Source organism: Helianthus annuus, chromosome 5 (assembly GCF_002127325.2).
Source record: "Helianthus annuus cultivar XRQ/B chromosome 5, HanXRQr2.0-SUNRISE, whole genome shotgun sequence".
Classification (NCBI taxonomy): Eukaryota; Viridiplantae; Streptophyta; class Magnoliopsida; order Asterales; family Asteraceae; genus Helianthus; species Helianthus annuus.
In genome coordinates this window covers 171,354,552-171,372,394 of record NC_035437.2, presented here as the reverse complement: position 1 = coordinate 171,372,394, position 17,843 = coordinate 171,354,552, and the positions used below count along the sequence as shown (strand labels likewise).

Sequence of the window (17,843 nt, the reverse complement as noted above, 5' to 3'; positions counted from 1 at the left end):
ATTTGAATTCACATACAGAACTAACGTGAGGCTATCAACCTGCAAATATGGTTTGTTTGGCATTTAGTCAGCGAAATGTGGGCTGGATCTCTCCTCCGAGTGGATGTTGATAGCTCGGAATGAAAAGAGGTTTGCTCCATGTGAATGGCCCCATAAATTTAAGAGATCCAGTTGTGTTTAAACTACATCTCCGGTGAAAACAGAGGCAATTTTGCTTGGTTTCAGGCAGTTTTGCGTTTGCACCACATCTCCGTTCCATTTTGCGAGTCAGTTGATGTCGGTCATCAAACGATAGTGGGACCCCCACATGTTAGGCGTGTGAGGGAAATAAACTGAGATAATTAACTTGGTTAGTCATAAAGGATTAAACCAGCAACAAAAATAAACTTAAAGGATGTTTTTAGCAAGTTTTGAACCTTAAGGCTGGAACCTGTAAGTTTGAGAAAACATAAAGGACGTTTTGTGCAATTTACTCGCAAAATAATAAAATAAAGATAAGTATAAAGATTATATTAGAAGATAAATATAAATATAGAGATATAGTTATAGATAAACATCGACTTAAAATATGAGATAAATTGATAAATTATTTTAAAACTTGTAATTTTTAAGATAAATATAAACATAGTTATATGGCGGGAAAACTAAAAAGTAGATGCCTCTCGTATCGACACGTGTCCATCAATTGGTTTCTTTTATTATATGTATAGATTTTTTATAAAATCACGTCGATTACCTTTTTTATTAATATAATATAATGTTTTATAAGTTTCGAATATACTTTCGCGATTTTCTTATTCTATCTACAAAACGATAAAAGTTCTATTCTAATAGTGGATTTTTGGATTTTTTATTAGCATAAATACTCTTTTATAGTTTCCCTCATTTCTTCACATACATAGTGGGCACAATTGTGAATTTGTGCGTACATTCCTCGTATCCAAAGTAAATTTCAATTCTAGAAGGACATGCATTAAATTCATCTACCAAAACTGCCTCAGGATCCATTTTATATATATCCCATTTGAAAAGAGGAACATGCATGAAAATATTAGAGTCTAGCAATTAAGAAATGGAAGATGGTGAGGAACTTAAAACCTTCATTAGCATATGGATTATCGCCATCCTTTCCATCTGCTACTGCTACTTGATTCCAGCTCGGATCTCCCACGGCGTCCCGCGGTTACTCTCTCTTCTCCCCATCATTCCCGTCTTCTCCATCCTTCCGCTGCCAATCTCCACCGTCCATCTCGCCTTCCCCGCCTTCTTCTTCCTCGTATGGCTTGGTAACTTCAAACTCTTACTCTTCGCCTTCAACTGCGGCCCTTTATCTTCCACACCGCGGTTACCACTCCGCACTTTCATCTCTCTTGCTTTGCTTCCGATCAACCATAAACAATCCCATTACAAAATCTCAAATCCGTTTCCATTTTCATTGCCTAAAACTATTCTGTTGCCCGTTAAAGCCGCGATTCTCGCTGTGATTGTGCTGCATGCGTATGAGTACAAAGAGAATCTCCACTGGACTGTGGTTATAGTTCTCTACTTTACGCATATGTACCTCAGTTTCGAGTTGGGTTTTGCTATCACAGCCATTCTTGCCAAGATCTTTCTGGGATTTGATTTTGAGATTGATCCGCAGTTCAATGAACCATACCTGGCTACATCGCTTCAAGATTTCTGGGGCCGCCGTTGGAACCTTGTGTCGTCAAGCATCCTCCGGGCTAGCGTGTACAATCCAGTTCGCGCGATGTGCACGCCGAATCTTAGTAGGCTGCACGGACAGATGCTGGCGATTTTTGTGACATTTGTGGTCTCCGGGCTAATGCACGAGTTGATGTTTTTTTACTTGATGCGTGTTTGGCCAACGTGGGAGGTCACGTGGTTTTTTGTACTGCATGGGTTGTGTACGGCTACTGAGGTGGCTGTTAAGGACGCGGTTAAAGGCAGGTTCCAGTTACATAGGATGGTGTCGGGGCTGCTTACGTTGGTGTTTTTGTTTGTGACTGCTGGTTGGTTGTTCTTGGCGCAACCGTTAAAGAACGGTTTGGATACAAAGGTTATAAACGAATTTTCAGTTCTATTGAAAATATGAAAGACAATGTTTGAAATATAGAAAGCAATAATCATAAATTATGAGAATGTTTGGGAGTGAGATGTGATAAGTTTGAAATATAGAAAGCAATAATCATTAATCATGAGAATGTTTGGGAGTGAGATGTGATAAGTTTGAAATATAGAAAGCAATAATCATTAATCATGAGAATGTTTGCTGAAGGATCGGGCTCTTGGTTAACACATGATTCGTTACGTAGGAACATAAATAGAAGACTACACCACCTTCTTACTTGATCCACTATAGTTCACATGGATTAAACCATTACAATCATGATTCTCTTTTCCATTTTCTAAGATTTCCTTTCTTTTTTCTTTAAACAAAAATAAATTAAAATAAATAAGGGCATAGTGGTTTGGTTCATAACCACACCTTAAGGTAGTGGTTTTGGATGGTGAATTAGAGGTGAGTGACATGATATTGACATGAAGGGTCATGGTGGTCATAACCCTATAGCCTAAGAGTGCATATATAAGAGTGCGTGTATCCACTCTATGTCTAATTATCATCTCAACAATAATCATATTATTTAAGGCGAAAAATATATAAGAGTGTAAGTTTTGTCCTTTATGTTTGTTCCAAATTTCAGGCGTTGTCCTTTACCTTTAAAATTGATGACTTTTGTCCTTAATGTTTAAAAATGTTGCACGTTATGTTCTTATGACAAACCCAGTTATAATTTTCAGTTAAATTATGTCATGTGCTCTGCATATGAAGGTAGAACAGTCATTTCACCTCCCACTTGTCTTTCCCCCTCTTTAATATCCTGATTACACCCAATCATTTCACTTAACTTCTTCACTTATCAATTAGATCTTTTCCTTCTTAAACGCATTAATTTAAATATTTCTTATTAAGTTATGAATATATCAATTAACTATATGGGGTTTCCTTCTGGTTATACATAGATTCATTAGTACAATATGATAATCCCTTTTTAGCTTATTAGCTGAGTATGAGATTATGATTGATGAAATTTAACTAACTTATCTTCCTTATTTATCATACGGGTTCTTGAATCGTCGTCACATATATTTTGGATTTGCTGGTTATCAAACTTTTAATGTTCATCAAACATACATTACATACACATAAATTGATCATAGGAGTTCATTCGATGGTTACCTCAATCACATGTTGGGTTATTCGGGTTTGTTCATGGGTCAACTCGGGTTATGGTTTAGTAGTTAATGGGTCATAGGTCGATTTATTTCTGCATGTTTTTAACTTTGAATAAGTAAGAGTTTGGTATAGGGTTTAACCTATTTACATGGAAGTGTACGTTGTGGTCTTGACTTTGTATCGGTTCTTAAGGTAGAATGGGTTAGTAGGTAGTTTTTTTATTAGCTATTTTCATGTTGATCATAGGGCACTGTAAGGCTATTTTTAGCCACTAGTATTATTGAATAAAGCAAGTCTTCTTCTCCATAATACTTTTCTCTCTACAAACTAAATATTGTTTCTTGTATTTTACAAATCAAACTTCATCTTCAATCTTTCGTGAGTTAAGTTTGAGAGGTTAAACCAACATTTGAATAAAGCAAGTCTTCTTCTCCATATTACTTTTCTCTCTGCAAACTAAATATTGTTTCTTGTATTTTACAAATCAAACTTATCAAGATACCAAATGTTGGATAATCTTGATGAGTTCGGGTCGAGTATGGGTCAAGTCGGGTTACGAAACAACGAACGGGTACCGGTCATCCAGAAAGTTTCTAGAAGTTTATTTTAATCACATGTTTTTAGTGGTTTAATTAAGTCATAGGTTAGTTATTTGTTAGTCAAAGTAATAGGTTAGTGGGTAGGTTAATATCCCTAATCTTTAGGTGCAAGTTTTATTTTTCTTATTTAATGTACGTATAATCAAAGAATGAAAAGTGTGAGTTCCAGCAGAAAATCAAGACCTCTGCTCTTTTGTTTTTACTTTGATTTTTTTGAAGCTTTACCAACAATTGGTATCAGAGACCTAGGGCTTGTATCGTGGGTTTAGCGAGGTTTAGAAAGAGGGCAGGTTTGAGAGTCGATTTTCGGAGAAGAAGGGAGCAGCCCTCTAAACTGCAAGATATGGAAGACAGAAAGAATTCGCAAGAGGGTGTTCAAGAACGAGACAACAACGTCGGTGATCAAAGAAAGAAAAGAAAGCAGTTCACCATGAAAAAGTGGAAGAAGAGCAGCAAGTGATCCGAAGATAGCAGCAAGGGGTTTTGATCAGCAAGTTTGATTGATCAATTGAAAGAAATCATGGACGGCATAAGAGAAAGGGAGAGCATGTCATGAAAAAAAAAAGGCGGCTGAGATTGTGAAAGGAATCAAGCAAGCAAAATTTTTTTAAGCAGGCAAGCACATACCTCAATTCTCTCACCAAGATTATAAGCAACCAGGTAGACTCCTTAATTCTCTCACTACCATTTGAAGAAAAGAAATGTGGTTTGGGGATGAAACAGTGAAGATAAAGTACCGAGTGAGTGGAATGGGGCTGCTAAAAAAAAACTGGTAAGCTAGCAAGAAGTGAAAAAATCAGCATGTTCAAAGAAAGTTAACTAGCAAAATCAGCTAGACAGAAAGTTAGATTCAAATATTTGAATCCTTATGAAAGAAAGAAAGAAAGAAAGATGAGACGCCACAAGAAAGAAGAAAGAGGTCGGCGCGCTTAGCAGGAAAGAAAGAAGGCCTCGCAAGAAAGTAAGAAAGATACCGGTGCGGTAAGAAAGAAAGTGCAAGCAGTGGTAAGGAAGAAGAAAGAATGGGCGTCGATCAGAAAGAAAGAAAGAAAAATCGACAACTGAAAGAAAGAAGAATCGAACCTTAGTGATTCGTATTGCAACAGCAAGATCGAACCTTTGTGGTTCGAATAGCAAGTTAGCAAGAAAGATGATTCGAGGCAAGAAAGTAAGAACGAATTCGAATCAAGCAAGAAAGATGCAAGTGTAGCCAGAAACCCGATTCCGGTTATAGCAAGAAAAGAAAGCAAGTACGAATGCAAGCAAGTAGAAAGAACCGAGATCAAGATTATGGGGGTGAATGTTGGATAATCTTGATGAGTTTGGGTCGAGTATGGGTCAAATCGGGTCACGAAACAACGAATGGGTACCGGTCATCCAGAAAGTTTCTAGAAGTTTATTTTAATCACATGTTTTTAGTTTTTAGTGGTTTAATTAAGTCATAGGTTAGTTATTTGTTAGTCAAAGTAATAGGTTAGTGGGTAGGTTAATATCCCTAATCTTTAGGTACAAGTTTTATTTTTCTTATTTAATGTACGTATACTCAAAGAATGAAAAGTGTGAGTTCCAGCAGAAAATCAAGACCTCTGATCTTTTGTTTTTACTTTGATTTTTTTGGAGCTTTACCAACATCATAGACTGTAAATCTGAAAGGTGTGTTCGGAAGGACCCGCAATAGAAGCTACGACGAAGCCGGTGATCGAAAGACAGCGGTAGTGGGTGGAGACCAACTAACATGGGTCTGGTTTGTGTTTGACGCAACGACAGGCTGGCCAGAAGCTGTACAGTTGCCGGGAATCGAAAAGAAATATAGAGAGACAGGGTTGAGACGAAGAACTCTCGTGTTCCGACCTACGACGTCGATCGTCTCCATCAGTGTCTCGATGTTAATCGTTTTTTGAGCGGTTATGATCATCGGATGTTTGTTGTTGATTTGATCGTGGGACACCACAGGTGGTGATTTGATTTGACTGTATGCATATGCAGGTGGTGATGAGCCCAAATTTACAAATGTGAAAGATTGGGATGTTATATCAGGGTATTAAAAAGGGGGAAAGACTAGTGGGAGGTGAAATGATCGTTCTACCCCTATGTGCAGTGCACCCCTATATGCAGTGCACATGACATAACTTAACTGAAAATTATAACTGGGTTTGTCATAAAGGACATAACGTGCAACATTTTCAAACATTAAGTACAAAAGTCATCAATTTTAAAGGTAAAGGATAGCGCCTGAAATTTGAGACAAACAAAAAGGACAAAACTTGTAATTTACTCTATATTTTTTTAACTGCTAATATTGAGTTTTTTTAACGACAAATTTTGATCACTGACGGAAAATTGGAGTATCATCGTGTCACCAGCGTAACCACCCGATCATATCCATCTCCATTAAGCATAATTACACCAATTCAAGAGGAAACCCAATAATTTGGGAAAAAACCCTCTTGTATGAATCGAACCCAGGACCTATTGGTCTCAAAGTCTTATATCACCCTAAGATGCCACTAGACATAAAGGCATAAAGGCATGGACTGCTAATATTGTGTTAATCCAGACCAGATTACAACACCACATTAGAAGTAGATCTTAGTTTCTTGAATGACACTTCATTGGCTTAGTTGTTTCAGATCAAACACAAGGGGTAGACCAATAGAAATGAATTACTATTCCTTCTATTTCATTATAGAGATAAGAGATAATAATAAAATTTGAGATAATATGGTGATATATTGACTAAAGCCACAAAGAAGTTTGGTTGATATGGGTACTTTAAACGTGTACCGGATCTTTAATCTTTGGGATTAGAGTTATGAAAGAAGAGCTACACCCGTTGGAAATGCCACCACTTTTGTAAAAGAAAGCTAGCAAATTAAAAAAAAAATATCATTTTTAAACAAATTCGAATACCTTTTGATGAACCTGAAATTGAGACCATCCGGCCCAAAGGTTTTGTCCGCGCCACAATCAAAGACCGCTATCTTGATCTCTTCATTGCTAAAAGAAGTCATGAGAATGACCTCATTAATTTCCTTTATTAGAATTTCCATTCAAGATTGACGTGCATCAAATTCTTTTGCCAAAGCAGCCTCATTATCCATACTATTTTTCTCTCATATAAAAGGGGACACATGCACTAAAATTTTCAGATTCCACCAAGTAATTACCATTAGAAATGGAAGTTGGCGAGGAACTCAAATCCTTCATCAACATATGGATTATCGCCATCTCTTCCATCTGCTACTGCTACTTGATTCCAGCTCGGATCTCCCCTGGCGTCCCGCGGCTACTCTCTCTTCTCCCCGTTATCACCGCCTTTTTCATCATCCCACTACCAATCTCCACCGTCCATCTCGCCTTCCCCGCCTTCTTCTTCCTCGTATGGCTTGGTAACTTCAAACTCCTACTCTTCGCCTTCAACCGCAGCCCTTTATCTTCCACACCGCCGCTACCACTCCTCACTTTCATCTCCCTTGCCCTCCTTCCTATCAATATTCCTAAACAACCTATTAAGAAGATCACAAAACCGCTTCCATTTTCACTGCCTAAGCCGATTAGGTTAGCGATTAAAGCTATGATTCTCATTGTGATTGTACATGCTTATCAGTACAAAGATAACCTCCACTGGACTGTGGTTAGGGTTCTCTACATTTCGCATATGCACAATGCTTTTGAGTTGGGTTTCGCCCTGTCCGCTTTTGCGGTTAAGGTATTTCTAGGATTCGATTTTCAGATCGAACCGCAGCTCAATGAACCTTGCCTGGCTACATCGCTTCAGGATTTCTGGGGCCGCCGGTGGAACAATGTGTCGTCGAGCATCCTCCGCGACACTGTGTACAATCCGGTTCGCATGATGTGGACGCCAACTCTCGGTAGGCTCCGAGGGCAGATGCTGGCGACTTTTGTGACATTTGTGGTGTCCGGGCTCATGCATGAGTTGATGTTTTATTAGGGGTGTGCATGGGTCGGTTTGGGTCGGTTTCGACCAAAAACCATAACCATAACCGCGATGTCGGTTATTGGATAACCATAACCATAACCGATCGGTTATGGTGGTTATGGTTATTCGATTTTGATGGTTATAGCGGGTCGGTTATGGGTGGTTAACCGTGTATTTAGCTTAGCTAAAAATAACTTAATTATTTTAACATGGAATAAATTGTTATTGCATATTTGTATATATTAGTATATTACATAGTATTAAAAAATACATATAATCTATAATATTAATACCAATTATTATCGAATATTCAAATAAACATTCCACCAAAACCACAAAAAGATATAAAAAACCAATAAGAACTAAAATTCTTCAGTCAAAAACATCAAATATTAAAAATATGGTGAAAAGTCCTAAATCCTACAAAAATTTATTACATGTTGGTTCGGTTCGGTTATGGTGAGTATGGAAAAAATGATAACCATAACCGACCCGCTACTTTCGGTTTTCAAAAAAACCATTAACCGACCCACCGGTTTTTTATTTGGTTCGGTTTTTTCGGTTCGGTTTTGTCGGTTAATTCGGTTATGGTTCGGTTAATTCGGTTTTTTGCACACCCCTATGTTTTATTATGTGATGCGTGTTCGGCCCACGTGGGAGGTCACGTGGTTTTTTGTACTGCATGGGTTGTGTACGGCTACTGAGATGGCTGTTAAGGAAGCGGTTAAAGGCAGGTTCCAGTTACATAGGATGGTGTCGGGGCTGCTTACGTTGGTGTTTGTGTTTGTGACTGCTGGTTGGTTGTTCTTGGCGCAACCGTTAAGGAACGGTATGGATATCAAGGTCATAAACGAATCTTCAATTCTATTGAAAATATTTAAGGCAAATTAACGGGAGTGAGATGTGATAAGTTTGAAATATAGAAAGCATTGTTTTAATAACAGTGCATTTGTCTTATTTATATTTAACTATTTTCATTTTTTTAACGGTAAGAATCTTTAACAGTTGAAAGAGAGATCTCACACCCTCCTAAATAGAAGCCCTAACCACACTCTAGCCAGACTACGTTGTCTTAATCGGGCCCACACTGATGTTTTAAATTTTTAATAAGAGTGCATTCCTTCATATATTAACAGAAGGTTAAAATAAACCAGAGTACAACACCGCACTAGACAAACAAAAAAAAGGACATAAAAACCTTTTTGGTTACATCCGCGTGTTTTTGCTTTAGCGGGGTGTGACAGATAACAAGAGAGCCTGATTGTCAGACGAGAAATTGTAACTATTAATGTATAAAGTTGTTTAGTTCTTTTTTAGGGATCCTTACACACTCGACTATATTGCTTTGAATCAATAGTGAAACGCCACACAAGGTCGGTTCAAACCATAATGACATTGCCCAATCAGCAGGGAAAGTATATGTCGGTTTAGTATTAAGTAAGAAAATAGTTTAAGAGGTAAAATTACTTGTTACTATGGTTCCTTTGGCGGGCATGAATTCCCCAAAGGTAGTTACTTTATAAAAATCAAGTCCCCCGGGCTTTGATCTTATCGCCATGCTTTAGCAAGAGCTTACGAACCCAAAGTCTCATTCCAAAACCTTTAACCTCCTTTCGAAGCATCAATGTCTATTGACTCTACATAAACATAGAAAACATGAATGTCCCTCGTCAGCGGTAACACAAGGTTGTTAGTAGTTTTTAAGGATTAAGTCGAAAGCCTTTTCAAAATTGGTTTTGAAATCGACAGCCTGGGAGTTGCTTTTTTGACGCACCATCTAAAATATTAGGGAAATTACGAAAAATGTCGGTTGACCAAACATGTTTTCAAATTTGTCACGCTCCTGCGTCCTTGGAGCGGCACATTATGCGCGGGATGCATCCTTCTTGCACGGGATGCGTCCTTAGAGCAAAACCCAATAAAAAATGGACACGTGGCCACGGGATGCGTCCTTCAAGCACGGGATGTGTCCTTCAAGCACGGGACGAGATGCGTCCTTCAAGCACGGGATGAGTCGGGCAAGTTTCTGAAGCGTCCGGCGAGATTTTCGGCGAGTTGCAGGTTTCCGACGAGTTTTCCGGCGAGTTATTTCCAGCGAGTTATTAGATACCTCTTTGAAAGATAGATCACTTTCTTGAGTTTCTTTGATTGGATTTCCAAACTCTTTCTGTACATGGTGCTCATTATCAAGGTACATCATACTCTCTCTCTCTCTTCGTTGTGCACTGAACAATGATTTTTTCTCTCACATAGTTATTAGAATTCAACGGTCGGATCAGACTTTCATGTTTCTTGGAGACGGGTATTCACAAGATGATATATGATTTTTTCTCTCACAATGATTTCTTGAAGATGTTTCTTTGTATGTAATTCTGTTAACTAAAAGGGCAATTCAGCCATAAAAATGACCGAATTGGCCTTCTCGTTAACAGAAAAAACGGATGAAGTTAACCCAGTGGACTAAAATGGCAACTGTGAAACCTTTTTGGAACCACAGGTTAAAAATGAAACCTTTGTACTAAACTAGCAAAATGGCCCAAACCACAGGGACTAAAATGACATTTAACTCCCAAATAAATAAATACTTTATTTAGAGTATAACTTCGTTTTTAAAAAAAAACTTATACCAGAATGTCAGGGAAAAAATCAAGCACAACTACGTACATAAGTTTTTTTAGAAAAAAGTTATAAACGTAAATTATTAGAAGTATCAAATTTATCGATAAATTAATATATGTTCTAAAAAAGAATTATTTAAAAATGATATAGGAAATATATGGTTAAAAAGGGAAAAAATTAAAAATATGTTTTTAAAGTAAATGTAATAATAAACTATTATAATATATTAAATAAAAGAAAAACAAAAAACTATATATTATTATGAAAATAAAGTTATTATTTATCGTTCTTCGCAAACAGATACTAAATAAATACTTTATTTTGTGTACAACTTCGTTTTTAACAAAATTTATAACAGAATGTCGGGGAAGAATCAAGCACAAGTACGTACTTAAGTTTTTATGAAAAAAAGCTATAAACGTAAATTATTAAAGAAGTATCAAATTAATCGATAAATTAATTTATGTTCTAAAAAAGAATTATTAAAAAATGGTATAGGAAATATATGGTTTTGAAAAAGGGAAAAAATAAAAAATATGTTATTAAAAGTAAATATAATAATAAACTATTATAATATATTAAATAAAAGAAAAAAAAGTTATCTATTATTATAAAAATATAATTACTATTTATAACAATATTTATATAATTGTATATTATTTTAGAGGATAAAATTGATTGAAAAGGTAGAAAGAAATAATGTGTATCTTCAGTGTTTTAATTAATAAGAGTGCATATATCTATAAGATTTTAATTTGTTGCTTACATTACTAAATATAACATTTAAGGTATCATTTTATCTGCAGTGTATTATTTACACAAGGATAGAATGTTAATTACACTTCTATCACTAAGACCATGGGGTATGGTGGGGCTTGGGTTGGGCATTTGGTGACACGTGTAAAGGGAGCCCCCCACCGTCTGGTTACGTGTCCGCGGGGTATGGCGGGGCGTGGGTTGGGCTTGGGTTGGGTGCACCGGTGGCATAAATTAAAAAAAATTACAAAAAATTTAAAAAAAATCACACAACATTTATAAAAAAAAAACCTACAACTTCATTAAAATTTAAAATTACATAATCCTAAAAATTACGTAATTTATAAAAATTACAAAATAAACCTAGAGCGTTAAATAAATTTCAAAAAAGTCGATCTTGTAGAACGCCATTCGCTCCTTGCCTCGAAACTCTATGTTCGCCACCGCCACCCGGTCCTCTTGGCTCAAATATATAGAGGGTTTTTGGGAGACCGGGGTGGCGGTTTTGTGGTATTGGGAGGACCGTTTGAATTTTAAATTCAAAATTTGAAATTTTGACCGCCTGATGTGGCGTGGTGACAGCCTGACGTGGCGGGGTGAGCAAATGATAGTCCGCCAGCTAGCTTGGCCAAACCGCCTCACGCCCGGCTTGAAAGCCAAGCCCCAAGGGGCCACGCCACAACCCAAGCCCACCCGGGGTGGTGTCTTAGGCGTTTTACCCCAACCCACGCCCAAACCCCCGCCCCATACCCCACGGCCTAAGATTTTATCACTTTCACCTAGCTACTGTTGTTTCTTCTAATTCTTCTTCTTCTTTTTTTAATCTTTTTTGTCTTTCAGTTAAAGTTTATTTTACTCCCTTAAGTTTTAAAGTTGTCATATTTGTCTCTTCATTTTCTATAAGCTTTTTGTCCTCCTCAATTTTTTAATACTTTTCGGTATAAATGCGAGTTTCTCTATGTTTTACATCATGTGAGTTACTTAGTTAAAGTTTACTTTGCTCCCCTTTGAGTTTCAAAGTTGACACTTTTGTCCCTCCATTTTCTAAAAGCTTTTTGACCCCTTCGACTTTTTAATACGTGTTGGTATAAATGCAAGGTCGTCTACGTTTTATGTCACGTCAGTTAATTGGTGTTATAATCCGTGTTTTTCTTTTACGCTTTTTTCCTGTTTTAGTTGTTGTTGACTTTCTAACTAGCACGGTTCGACCCCCAAATGTTGGTAGCACGATTTATCAATTAACCCCTTGTTTTTTTTTAGAATTCAGGCGGTCTATACGATTCGTATTAGAGTACTATACGACCCAGTTTTGACCTATACGATGCGTATAGGTGTAAAATCAAAATTTCATAATTTTAGGTTTTGCCTTTTCGATACGTATACGTGTGGTATTTTGTCATTACGTGTCATTTTATGAAGAGTACCTTCTATACGAGTCGTTTCGGTTCCGTGTGATATCGTATTCTATGATTACGTGTAATTTTGTTTGGAATCCACCTGTACTCTATTGTGTCGTGTTGTATGTATACGCTTCGTACGGTATCATTAATTGACGTATTTTGTCGTTAAATATCGTATTATGACGTATATTGTCATTATCTTTTCGTATTATGGCATATATTGTCCGTACGGGTCGTGTGGTGTCGTGTCGGTGACGTTTGGTATTGCCACGTTTATAGTCTGTAAATGTCGTATTAGGGTGTAGATTGTCTATACGTGTCATGTTATCATGTATGATGGCGTAGTATGTCTCTACTTGTCGTATTGTTCTGTATTATGGGGTATTATGTCTATACGGTGTCGTATTTTGGCGTATATTGCCGGTTACTTTACGTGTTGTATCCATTAAACAAACAAAAAACATTTTAAATACATTAGACAAACAAAATACCTTTAAAATTACAAATTAACCTATACGATACATATATTAGACCTTTACTACACCTATATATGGTCATACGTGACCTATACCTCACCTATACTATACTACATCGTACATGGTATTCTTAAAAAAATTAAGGAAGTATTTATTTAAAAAAAGAGTTAAATGCCATTTTTTTATGGATGAATTGCCCTTTTAGTTAACAGAATTACATACAAAATGACCAAATTGGCCTTCTCGTTAACAGAAAAAATGGATGAAATTAACCCAGTGGACTAAAATGGCAACTGTGAAACCTTTTTGGACCCAGAGGTTAAAAATGAAACATTTGGACTAAACTGGCAAAATGGCCCAAACCACATGGACTAAAATGGCATTTAACTCTTAAAAAAATAAATATTTTTTAGAAAACCATAAACAAATATATAAAAAAATAAAAAAAAACTCAACCAATACGACCCGTATAGACCAATACGACCCATACAGACTTATACGACCTGCATAGGTCCATAGACAAAATCTAACACATCAGTCTTTATTGAAAATTGAAAAGGCAATACGTCCCGTATAGGCCTATACGACCTGTATTGAAGGTGTCGATTTAATGATTCAGGTGTGCCAATAATACGACCCTTGGCAAATTGGATAGTAGTACTATGAAAGCCATTCTCATTCTCATCATTAACAAACTATAAATAAACAACATTTGTATGCATATAGGTGTTTACCTTATGCTTAGGGTGGTTTTCAGAAGAAAAAAAAAATTGTTGTTTCATTTTTAACCCAAAGCTATTTATTTTTCTACTTATAACACAAACAGTTTTCATCTCTTACAATTCAACCTTACAACTTTTGTACTTTCAACTTTGGTCCCCACACTTTTCATTTTTCGCTGATTTTTCGTTTTAAATTTTGTGAGTTAACACGGCGTAACGTGTGTGTGGTTCAACATTATAACATTTCGTTTTACGCTTCGTACTAGATTTTGCGAGTTAACACGGCTCAACGTGCGTGTGTGGTTCAACGTTTTTACGTCATCTATCTTTTCCCTGTTGACAGATTCGTTACAACATGCGGGTTCCTAAATCGACTTAATTATTATTTTATATGTTTTACGTTGCAGTCTAATTTCTTTACATTAATACACCATAACTTCAGTATTGATTGTTGCTGGCGGTGGTATGGTATTAGTGTGGTATTGGTGCCATTGCGGCGGGTGATAAATCTAGTTTAACTTATTTTTGAATGTATACGAGGGTGGATAAGATAACTTAGAAAAAGTATAACCTTATGTACCAACTAAGTTATTTTTTTAATTCAGAATGTAGGGAGTGACCCATGATGAGAATGAATGCTTACATAAAAATAGGAGTTGATTGCTTCTTGAGTGCCAAGTGGAGGAATAAGTGCATTGAGTCAACTCAAACAAACTGGACTAGAATTGGCATTGAAGGTTCTTCGTGTTGTCCTCACCCTTAATTAACGAAGGACATGTAAATAGAATATTCTACAACGATTCATTTTCCTTTTAATCAAATGTATTTATATGGTACTAGTCTAAGTTCCCGTGTAATACACGGGTGGCTAAACAACAAAAAAAAATATACTTTAATACGTAAATACTTTATTACATCCTGATGATATTGAGCTATAAGAGAGTAACTGAGTGCTTCTCTTTGACATCCTAAAGTTATGTATATTGATCGTAAACATAATTTTCCCATAGATATAAAATAAATAATGATCCAACCTCGAATTAGTGTTGAAGGCCTTCCACATTACATTAGCAATGATTCCCCTAAGAGTAGAAACAAAAAGGCCCCAACATTGTATCTAGTTGAAATATCCGATGATCGGAGTTGTGTTTGCGTGTCAACCCAACCCGACTCATCCCATACCATAAAAAAAATCAAGGAAGCCTATTTACAAAGAAAATCTCAAATTAGGCATGCAACTAAAGTAATTAATTCAATCTTTTATTTTTCTAAACGGGGACGGCACCCCGTCAAAACTCTATTAATAAAATTAAAAAATAATAGTTACACCTAAAGAGCATTGGGTCTTCCGAGACATACCCCAAGAACACCAACCTCAAAAACGCCTAAGGCCTTACAGAACGGGTTTTAACAAACCCCTACCCCAACCACTCTAACAAATAACAATTACTACTTCTAACTCTACTCACGACCACACACAACCCAAGTATTACAAACATAAAACCTATTCAAAATTCCAAACGAAAACAACCAAAATCAAGACTAAATACAGTTCAAACAAAAAACATCAATCTTCAAAACTCTATCGGCTTTCATACGCAACAGCAACAAACTTCAAGCTTCTAGCCATCATTCAAGTCAAACCCAAGTCCAATAACCTGCATTTACCACCAAACCCAACAATACATATCAGCAAATAAACAGTCAATAAACATTCAATGTGAGTTTAATCCCAAGTCCACAAATTTCATGCCAAAAACTAAAAAACTGGTTGAAACTTTAAGTGAATTCATTTACAAAATAAATCATGAATCAAAGTAGAAAGCTTAACACATTATATGTTTTTGTCCAATTTTGTTCTTAATAAGTATTTATTGTGTTAAATAGTATTACAAAAACCATATTAATACAATAATAATCTTAACATTTGAATTAAACAATTTTAGAAATTGTGTGCATTAAAACAGACTTCGTCAACTTTCAACCGTTTGACACTTTGACGCATTCAAACCGTCTTCTTTTAACCGATTAAAAGGTTCTAGGTTTTATAATATGAAAATGGGTGACTTTTAACTCATTTGGCCCAAACCTATTTAGCCTTTTTTATAAACAAATTACCCCTTTGATGTGTTGTAAGCTGACCCGCTTATAAGTAAATATGTCAAGTTTAAAATCATAATCAACAGGGAGTATTTGAATAATCCTGAAATGCAGCTGGCATAATCTGAATGTTGAATTCTTCTATAAATTATATTTTCGGGTTCCTATAAAACTGAAAGAATAGAACCCATGAAATCGAATCAACGCCCAATTGTAAAAACCAAATAACATCGAAAAAAGATATAAAATCACCTTAATTGGCAGAGACTTGTCTCGGAGTTCTTCTACTCGTTAGCGACCAACAATTCATCACCGATTATAGCCAAGTTAGATTTAGAAGCTGAAAAACTTAGTCCAAGGTCCAAGGCTTCGATTTACTTCCTAAACCAGATAAAAATGACTCCAAGTCTGTTTTAAGTAAGTCGTTGTCAATTTCCCTCAAAGTTTACAACTTTGTTTCAGTAAACAATCACTTTCATTCAATTGGAACTGGATATAATTATAATAATAATAATGACGATGAACATTGGCATGCTCGTTTCGACAACAGTTGCTCACATAGGCATAGGCACGACAGGTTAGAAGTTGAGAAAATAGAATAGCACGTATATGAAAGATGGTTGTCTAAAAGTTTATGTTCTTTCCCATATGAATTCACCTAATAATTTTCTAATTTCGTAATTATTGTAGTTAAGTTACAATAAAATTGGATTAGAACATACCTACCTACAACATAATATGTGAGCCTAACCTTAAGACCATATTTCGGCAACTCATGAGCTATCATTAGCAACTAAATAATCACTCCAAACAAATATAGATCACAATAAATAAGAATCGTAACCTTTGAACAAAACGGTTGATGAGGTTGTTTGGATGAAGTTTGGTGACCCAAATCAACCCACATAAAAGTAAATGATCAAAAGTGACACATTTGTTTAAAATTATCAACTGTTTCAAAATATAAATACACACTTGTAATTTATAGAAAGTAAAACAAACCACATTGGCACTTTGAGTAGAACACAAAAACACACCTGAGTTCTTTAAATTTTGCAGCAAGATCTTCCAGTGGAACACATTTCTGTTTCTGCAAATTGAAGAGCATGTACGTGATATCATGAAATCATTTTATAACCCATTACCTTTAAGAAAACAATTTACACATTAAGTTAAATTATTTAATAAGACCAAAGACATACCTTAATGTACTCAACAAAATCAAAAAGCAAACCATGGTTGGCATATTGAACTTCATTTTCTATAGTACTTTCAGCATCTACTTTAAAATCCCTTTTTCCATTTCTCAAACTCTAAAGCTGCTGATTAGATTGAATTTAACCTATCAAATGTTCAACACTATATGGAGGTCGAAATTCGTGTCGACTCGCAAGCTTTTATATTAAGTTGAAATAAAAGAGAATTTTACATATATAATAAACTAAATTTTTATAAAAATAAAAAAACCATAAAATTTGGTATTCTTCAGCTATTTAGTCGCTAACCAGCGAATAACGCCAAAACCTCGCAACGCTACGGCACGCGCTATAGTGGGCGCTATTACCACTATTGACATCTATGAATCTAATCTCTTTTAAATAGAACAATTTAGTACATTATACGAATTTTAATATAAGTTAGACTAATTTTGACCCGTTTAACTTGTACCCATTTTATATTTTGCTACGTCTTTTTTTAATATTTTACATATATCAAATAAAATTAAAGCCTGAATTGACCCGTTAAATGAGGTGCATATTGGTGACTTTGCAAAAGAAAATTAACGGAAATTACCTGGTCATAGTTAAGTTCCTCTGAAGGCAGCACCTTTCCCTGCAAAAAAATATATTAAAAAACAGCGTATTATCATCAGGTTTCTAGAAATTGACTGGGAGAAGTAACATCACCTAAAGGCAGCACCTTCCCCTGAAAAAAAAAAAAGAAAAGAAAATCAAACTAATTGGCACATAACTCCCGTTTTTAGATTAAAAAA

The 17,843-nt window shown here is 35.7% G+C and overlaps 2 protein-coding genes across 2 annotated transcripts; both read left to right on the top strand.

The window, feature by feature from the left end:
* The first annotated feature begins 1,017 nt into the window (after positions 1-1,017).
* LOC110942099 (long-chain-alcohol O-fatty-acyltransferase) lies at positions 1,018-2,142 on the top strand. Its single transcript, XM_022183815.2, has one exon. The coding sequence runs from the start codon at positions 1,073-1,075 to the stop codon at positions 2,093-2,095; it is 1,023 nt and encodes a 340-aa protein (XP_022039507.1). The 5' UTR covers positions 1,018-1,072; the 3' UTR covers positions 2,096-2,142.
* Positions 2,143-7,012: 4,870 nt separating this feature from the next.
* LOC110944091 (long-chain-alcohol O-fatty-acyltransferase) lies at positions 7,013-8,668 on the top strand. The gene is made up of 2 exons (XM_022185806.1): positions 7,013-7,777; positions 8,399-8,668. Exons 1-2 carry the CDS (start codon positions 7,013-7,015, stop codon positions 8,666-8,668), a joined length of 1,035 nt encoding a protein of 344 aa, XP_022041498.1.
* The last annotated feature ends 9,175 nt before the right edge of the window (positions 8,669-17,843 follow it).